General features: G+C 36.5%; 1 protein-coding gene across 1 annotated transcript in view; it reads left to right on the top strand.

Moving 5' to 3' along the window:
• The window catches only part of LOC107084942 (venom phosphodiesterase 1-like), a 43,853-nt gene that overhangs the window by 21,140 nt on the left and 14,206 nt on the right, over nt 1-8,507 (top strand). Inside the window, exons 12-17 of the mRNA XM_015375018.1 lie at nt 1,456-1,564; nt 2,765-2,887; nt 5,683-5,714; nt 5,959-6,086; nt 7,270-7,339; nt 7,463-7,550. Coding sequence (XP_015230504.1) covers nt 1,456-1,564; nt 2,765-2,887; nt 5,683-5,714; nt 5,959-6,086; nt 7,270-7,339; nt 7,463-7,550 — 550 coding nt within the window. The remainder of the gene's footprint in view (nt 1-1,455; nt 1,565-2,764; nt 2,888-5,682; nt 5,715-5,958; nt 6,087-7,269; nt 7,340-7,462; nt 7,551-8,507) is intronic.

Genomic DNA, 8,507 nt, shown 5'->3' on the forward strand with positions numbered 1-8,507 from the left:
GCCTGGAGGTGTGTTTGGGGTCATTGTCCTGTTTAAAAATAAATGATGGTCCAACTAAACGCAAACTGGATGGAATAGCAAGCTGCTGCAAGATGCTGTGGTAACCATGCTGGTTCAATATGCCTTCAATTTTGAATAAATTCCCAACATTGCCACCAGCAGAGCACACCCACACCATCACACCTCCTCCTCCATGCCTCACCTTTTCAAAGACACGATGGTTGGAACCAAAGACCTCAAATTTCGACTCATCAGACCAAAGAACAGATTTCCACTGCTCTTATGTCCATTCCTTGTGTTATATAGCCCAAACAAGTCTCTTCTGCTTGTTACCTGTCCTTAGCAGTGTCTTCCTAGCAGCTATTCTACCATGAAGGCCTGATTCACACAGTCTCCTATTAACAGTTGTTCTAGAGATGTGTCTGCTGCTAGAACTCTGTGTGGCATTGACCTCTCAAAGCAGGCCAAAGGCTAATATTAATATCTCCAATTCATCAAAGTCATGGTTAAGAAAACTGCTACCTGTGTATGAACTTTTTCTTTTCAAACCGGTGTGTCAAGATGTAAGATGTTATCACTCACACTCAAAGTCTATCCTTTCTTTGCCCTTACCAGCTGTTAAAACATGAACATCCTGTTTTTACAAATCAGTTGTTTAAGAAGATCAATTTGACATGCACCCATTAGACCAGAGTGTGTTCTCACGAATAAAGGTGGGAGTAAAACATAGACAAAGCCTCCTACAGCTGTAAACCTAGAATATCCATTTAAGGACACTGACATATTTCAGGGAAAACCAGCTGCATCTTACTCAGGAAAAGCTTTCATATCTGCACAAACAAGACTGTAAGCGGATGTTTTAAATGTGCAATTTCAAAGGCTTCCACAGTACAATTGTCTCCTCCACTAATTGTGCCAGTGTTGAAATTATTGTGGATCAATATGTTGCTTTAAGTTTTCTGTTCCTTTCTTTTTGTAATCATGTTTTTTTTCTATATATTAGGAGTAAGGCTACTGAATAATGAAAAAAAGCATATTTGAGCACAGTTTATGAATGCTTGTTGTGTATATCGATGTCACAGATTATGGGCGTTTTGAACAAACTTCTCTGAGCAAGTTTGCTGTTTTTTCTAAACAATGAAAAACTTTAGGAATCATCCTCTCTATACATGTGACTTTTGGCTAAATCATTAGATAAACTGGTTGGTTTCCAAGCACGAACAAAGTGTTCACATCAACTCTATACATCTTTACTAAAGCTGATTGCTTTGTGAAGGTCATTCCACTCTTATACAGTTAATGTTCTTTCTTCCAATAATCATCTTTCATACACTTGACAAAATATCTCACTGGAACTGTACATTTAACAGAATTTCATTAAATTACTGAAAGTCTACAAAATGTATGCAGAAAAATTATGTTTCATTTTCTGAATGTTTCTTCTGTTTCTTCCAGATAATTACAGCCCTCCAAGGAGTGGATAGAATATTGGGTCAACTCATGAACGGCCTCAAGCAAATTGACCTACATCGCTGTCTCAATATTATTGTTGTTGCTGATCACGGTAACCCAAAACATAGTGATCAATGATATATTGTTTTGCATGATTTTTTTTAATCTTTAAACTGAGTAACAGTTTCAGTTTAGCCTGTTCTGTTCCAGAGAAATCCTTTATCTCTAATTGTGAATATTCTTACAATAAAAAATATCCCATTTGAGTATTTAAAATTAGTTTTTTCATTAAATACTCAAATTACAGATACAGGAATACAGCCATGTTAGGAAAACACCAAGTCTGGTTTCCTGATAAATAAACACTGTAGACTCTTATTAAGCACCTAGCCACGATAAATACAATCAAACTTTCCCTAGCAACGTAAAAGCCATAACAAAGCAAAGAAGAGCGGCTGGCGTCCTGCTTGTGTTCATTGCTCTGGGTTTCAGCCACTCTCAATCTGAGTTTTTCATAGCCATGCATCACAATTTAATGCCCTGCAGCTGCGCTATTACACTTTATATTAGATTTTTAACTGAGTATGCTGGCTGTGCAAATGGTTGCTTTTAAACTTCTGTTGGGTCTGAGGTCCCCATTTCACTCATTATAAATATCCTGCAGCATTTTAAGTTTGTCAAGTTGTTTCTTGAGAGCCAGGTTTTAAAGCTCTAGTTTGGAATTTTGCTTTCTGAAAGAGAATACATTTTAAAACTATGCTCCCAGTAATATTTGCTTTTTGAAAAGAACAAAAAAGAAAAACCCCTGTATCTTAAATAGTTCCTAAAAAAAACATTTATTAGCATTTAGTTCCTATGTGCAATATATAACATGTCTCCCTGGTGTACCATGCTACGTTTGTTTCTATGAAGTGAGTCTAGCTGAATTTTAGACATGGTTGTATCATTGCTTTTTTTTTTTTTTTTTTACAATCCCCTTCAGGTTACTGATGAATTCTACCAAAATTTACTAAAATACATTCAAAAACTAAAACTAAGAATACAGGGCTTTGTGAACAGCTAGGTTCTTTAGCTTTACTCTTTTAAAATCTACCCTAATTAGAAGCAATAGCAAAGTGCTGAAATTTTTTTTTCTTATGTTATTTTCTGATAAACTGAGTTTGGATAGGGGTGAGGTTATTGTTGGAAATGTTTAATATATTCACTTGTTTTAAATCTTGAGTATAATTTTTAAACAGAGAAAACTGAAGGCCTACTTCTGGAAAAAGTCAGCAGTTCTGTGATAAACAATGATTAACTGAGTACTTTGCAGGTATGGAAGAAACGAGCTGTGACAGGAAGGAGGTGATGCAGGACCTGGTGGGGGATATCAGTAATTATTTTGTCAATGAGGGGCCAGTTGGACGCATCCGAGCCAAAAATAAGGATTTTGTGTGTAAGTAAATGCTTCAATGATGAACTGGCTCTGGTTTCTCTCTATATTTTATTCTGTGGTTAAAAAAAAAAAAAAAAAAAGTGTGAAGTTGTTTTAATTTGAGCAACTAACCTTAAAACCTGCAGTAAAAGCTAATCATAACTTGTCACAATAAATTAGACATGGGTCTAAGCAACAGCGTGGGAAGAGTTTAAAAATGAATGCTTTGATGATTATTATATGTACTAATGAATCATGATTTTATCTAAGGCTCGGACCCACATGCAGTGAAACCAAACAGAGAGACACGGATGAAAAGTTTGACGGATTTTATTGAAGATGTTAAGCTCGGTGCAGAGTTCCTCTGAACTCTGCTCAGAGTTCCTCTGAACTCTGCTCGTCCGGAACTGGAAGATGAGGGGAAGACAGGCTATTAGTTCAGGATCAGTGGGAAATTTGAATCGTTGATTTGAAGCAGAGAATCTGGTGGTTGACTCACGTTTCCAGAGAAGTGAAGGATCCTTGACTCCAATCTGTGTGTTGGTTTTCCAGAGTTTGTCTGACTCGGTGGAGGGCGGAACAGGGTTTACCCAGAACTCAGACGGTGTAGGAGAACGGAGACGCGGATTGCCACTCAGATTTCCTGCTGTACTTGAACGGGTCGTGGTGAAGATGATTCCCTTGCTCAGATCCAAACCTCCTGTTTGAATCCCTGGCTCAGTTTAGACTCAGTTGATCCCTCCTGGGAGAGGAGGTCCGAAAAGGTCCAGTTTGGAGGATGACTTCCTGCCCGGAGGCAAAGACAAAAACAAAGTTAAAACTCAGGGAGACAAGAACTCAGTCTTCCTCAGTGAAAACTCAGCTTGGCTAGAGTACCCAAAAACTGGCAAACACTCTGGCGTCGAGGTAGTGGCAATCAGCAGCTTAGGGCACTCCGTTAATGAGGTAACCGTCAGCAGGTGTGTGAGGAGGCGAACCGGAACCAGGAGCCTCCTGTTGGTGGAAGGGAGACAAACACAAAAACAAACACACAGACGGGAGCCCTGACAGTAACTACGAAACTGAAATGGTTTGTAACCTTAAACAAACTTATCCAATAAACTTTGCAACAAAAAAAATGTTTAAAAAATGTGTTCTCTAACAAAACACTGCCAAAAGAAAAAACAAAATGTTGGGTCAGATTATCAAGCAAAGTTTTGTCGGTGATTTTGTTGGTTAAGGGAATAAATTATTTTAGAATATATAGAATATATGTTCTTTTTGCATTGTGTTTGTGGAAAATAAACAAAAGAAACAAAATAAAAACAACAATGAAATCAATTTTTTTTTCTTTCAGCAGTGTATTGAAAGAGAGAAAAGAAAAGACTTAGAAATGTTAACTTTTTTTTCGACAGTGTGTTGGTGGAGAAAAGACACTTTGTTATTGTTTGGGGTAAAAACCTGTTTTAAGTTTGCGAATTACTTTTTATTTAGCTGTTATAAAAGAAATATAAATGAATAAAGAGATAAGTAAATATAATAGTCATTTAAGTATTAATATTTAGACTAGTTTCACATTATTTCTTACACCCATGTTTAATTTATTGTGAAAACGTATGATAAGATTTTAATGACAGCAGGTTTTAAGGCTATTTGGGAAATGCAGTGTTGATCCTAAGAAAGAGCAGTCATGATGCTGCCTTCAAATACCCAGGGTTAATTCTATATTGCTCATGAACATGATAGGGTCGATATGATAACTACATATTATGGCCAAAAAATACACAGCTTTTTGTACCTCGTTTGTACTTTATTGTACTTTGCAAAAATCTAGTTTAGATATTGGAACATTGATTCTTAGAAAGCAGGCGTAAAAAAAAATAGTCTTTAAAAAATGTTTTTCCATTTGCCTTTCAGGACAGGAAAAAAAAAAAACTTTTCTCATCCAGATCTTTTTTTTTTCTCACTTGTCTTTCAGGGCTTCCATATTTAAGTAATGAAAGTATCAGTAAAACCTTTCATTACTGGGTTAAACGTCTCTCTTTTTTTTTCAGGTCAGCCTGAGTTGAGAACCACAGCAAAGCAAAAATATTTGTCAAATATGTGTCTTAAACAAATTTCCCCTGCTTAAACAGCACTTATCTGTGAAATCATGATTCTTGGAAAATCTTGGTTTTGCAGTTGGTATTTGTAGAGTCACTCATGGAGCTAAGCCAGTTTTCCCCACCAGTGTACAGTCATAAATGCAGAAAACACCAGTGCGTACTTCCTTTGGACCTAAGGTTTCTTTGATGATGCATTCTTCTGCTTAATGACGTTCAAGGAGTTCCATGCAAAGAGAAAAACTGTTCATCTGTTTTTCAAAGCTGTCATGAAAATGTTAATCCGTTCTGCCTGATAAATCTTCTAAGTTTGTTTTACATATGTAAACTATGTCCTATGCTGTGGGTTATGTGACTTCCGTGACTGTAGAAATAACTTTACGAGCATTTCTAGACTTACAGAAGTTTTCATCTGTTTATGAATTTGGTGAAAGGGAGGTAAGATGTGCTGGATTCAGAGAGTTTTTACCCTTTTTCAATGTGTCAGAAAGATTCTACTTTAGAACTGTTCTGATTGTAGGGGTGATATTTAAACCTTGGATCTTAATTTCCCCTGAAAAATATGTTTTATCATAGTTTTTCATACGGTTACTTTGGGTGTCATAGCTTTTTCATCCATGACACAAAATTTCAGACTAATGACATCACTTCTTTCCATTCAAACTGAAAATGAACCATCATCAGTGGATTCATAGTTCTGAAATGACAAAACAGTGTTTCATTCTCTCTCAACAGTGGACTCTGCTGGACTTGTTGCTAATATGAGTGTAAGTATTTAGTATGACAAATGACTACATGGTTATGGACTGAGGGGGAAAAAAGTGTTTCTGCTTTCATCTGAGAAATTACTTCAGGATTTAAGATTGAATTTTAGGCCAATATATTTCCAACCTCTTGTGAAGCTAATGCTACTTTTACTTGTTTTACTCACTACAATATATACATTCTATTGTTCCTTATATAAGCAGCTCTTTTATTTTAAATTAATGTCTATGGTTTTGAAAATTTAAGTGCAAGAAACCCGACCAGAAGATCACACCGTACCTGAAATCCGACCTACCCAAGCGCCTCCATTTTGCAAATAGTCGACGCATAGAAGACGTCGCTGTTCTGGTTGAACCAAAATGGCTGTTTGAGAGGTATTCAGTGCATTTCTACATTTTTGTTGGGTTTGTGTTTATACAGTGGGACCTTGAAGGTTTTTGTTTTATTCTGAAGTTTTTAGGAAGATAAATCAATCATTTAGAAAAGTAAATATTCGAAAAAATTATTTTCTATTATTATCAATTTGTTTGCTTTTGAGTGAGTTTATTTAATTGCATCAAATCAGGTGTCATCAACCTATAAGGGTTACTTTATGGGTAGAGTCATAGGAAGGGCTACCAATATTGACTTATGAACTGGAAGAGTCAGCGTCTACCTAAAAGTCATGAATAATAAACATATTTTTTGTGTTTCTTTTAATCTATAATTTTCTGTTTGAAATCTCTATAAATATTTTGTCCTTTATAAATGATTAAAAAAGAAGAGCAACAGAATAAAATAAAATGTCAAACTTAGCCCAATGGTGAGTTGTACTGTTTTCAGAAGATGCTGAGGGACCCCCATGAGGCCCCTGAGGGCCCCCTGGTGCCTGAGTGCTACATAGTAAACTTCCCCAAAAAAGTTTTAATCCACAATAAACAAAAAGTAGGGTGGTAAGCTTAAAAAATAAGGATAATAATAAAATACATTTCCTATTAGTAAAGGACAGGGCCATCAAACCTACAAACAGCAAAATTTGGCCAAAGCCATTAACAAGTGATGAATGTGCTGGTCCTAAGAAAAACTTGTCTTTTCTTTATTAATTTCTTTTTTTTTTCTTTCTTTCTTACAACTCACTCCTATTGGCACACTTCCCCATGCAGCAGAGGGAACAGTAACATAGTTTTGGCAGTCTACTTCTGCCTGTTTTGTTACGACACCCAAAAATATCTTTTACTTTTTTTTTTTTTATCATGACTTCAAAAACTCCCTTTGGCTTTAGGTCAAAAGAAAGACTGAAGTTCAAAACAGAAGTACTATGTAATATTTATCCTATATTTCACAATGATACGGGCAACAGAGGGAATATTTACCCTTCACTAGAAGTGATTATTTTTGGGAATATTTTGTTTCTTGCCAGTGAGCAAGAAGCAAGAAGCAATAATTTAACAAGCAGTTCTTTGTTTTATTGAAGTTTGTTCATTATCCTCCTACGTTTCAGCATAATAATAATGCTTAACTGGAAACACAAATACATAATTGAAAGCATAAGTTTAACAACACACTCCTTTTCCCCAGATATCCAGGATCACTCACATTCTGCGCTGGAGGAAATCATGGCTATGACAATGACGTTGAGAGCATGCATGTAAGCAAAGAGTTCCCCTTCTCGGGCTTGGAAACCTGCTCAGCTTTCTTCCAAAGAAAAGCCAATGCATTTGGAAGTTTGATCTTTTTTCTTTTGTTTTGTTTTTCCTCTGATTTTTTACAGGCAATGTTTCTAAGTTATGGGCCCAAGTTTCAGCAAAAAAAAGAAATTGAACCCTTTGCTAACATTGAGCTGTACAATCTAATGTGTGGTAAGTGTTTTCCCTTAAAAGTAAAAAAAAAAGTGTGTGATTATTTTGAACCAACATTTTAACTCTAAATCCAAAATGAAAAATTAATTTGAAAAAAAAAAAGTAATCAAAATTGAACTCTATTAATGACACATTGGAGAAATTCACCTCTGAATTGGAGCCATCCCTTTGAGAAGTGGGCTGCCATAGTGTGGCGCCCAGGGAGCAGTGTGTTGTTTAGGGTCTTGCTCAGGGACCCAGAGTGGCAGTCCGTGGGAGTGGGGCTTGAACTCAGAACCTCCAAGCGCATTGCCCTGATCCTATCCACTAGGCCGCCACTCTCCATGTGTCTTAGTATGATTTACATTCACAGATGTGCTTGATATCTCTCCGTCTGACAACATTAAATATGTTAAAATCAAATCAGATTAAAATATTTTAAAATAAAATGCAAAGTAAAGATTAACTCATACTGTAGCCAGACTATTGTTTTAATTTTATGTGCCATTTAATCATCTGTTGTGAAAGAAAGCTTTCCTTCATGAAAAAGTGGTAGATGTTTGATAAGTTTTGTGTGAGGGAGTTCAATGGTGGGTTTAATGGTTGTTAGAGGGTTTGGGATAGTAGCAGTTGTCATGATGGGTTCACAAGAGAGACCCAAGTATGCAGAAGCCACGAGACGGAAACTGAAGTAAAAGGTTTAACAATGTTTATTGTTTCACAAGAACAGAGAAATAACACTGGTACTGGTTCAGGCCTGGGGGGCTGGTTCACTGGAGTCTGCGTGGGAGACAGTTCAGTTAGCGTTGCATCAGAAGAGCTTGACTTTGAGAGTTTCAGGTTTGTACCTTGAGGGTTCTTGGTTAACGCTTTGGGAGGAGAACTGTTGAGTCCAGAGATTGTTTGTTCAGCAGAGTCCGTTAGCTGCTTCAGCGTCTTAATTCTAGAGAGAGGGCAGACCTTGGTTTTGAGTTTCCA

This window comes from Cyprinodon variegatus, unplaced genomic scaffold (genome assembly GCF_000732505.1).
Source record: "Cyprinodon variegatus isolate N-32 unplaced genomic scaffold, C_variegatus-1.0 Scaffold112, whole genome shotgun sequence".
NCBI lineage: Eukaryota > Metazoa > Chordata > Actinopteri > Cyprinodontiformes > Cyprinodontidae > Cyprinodon > Cyprinodon variegatus.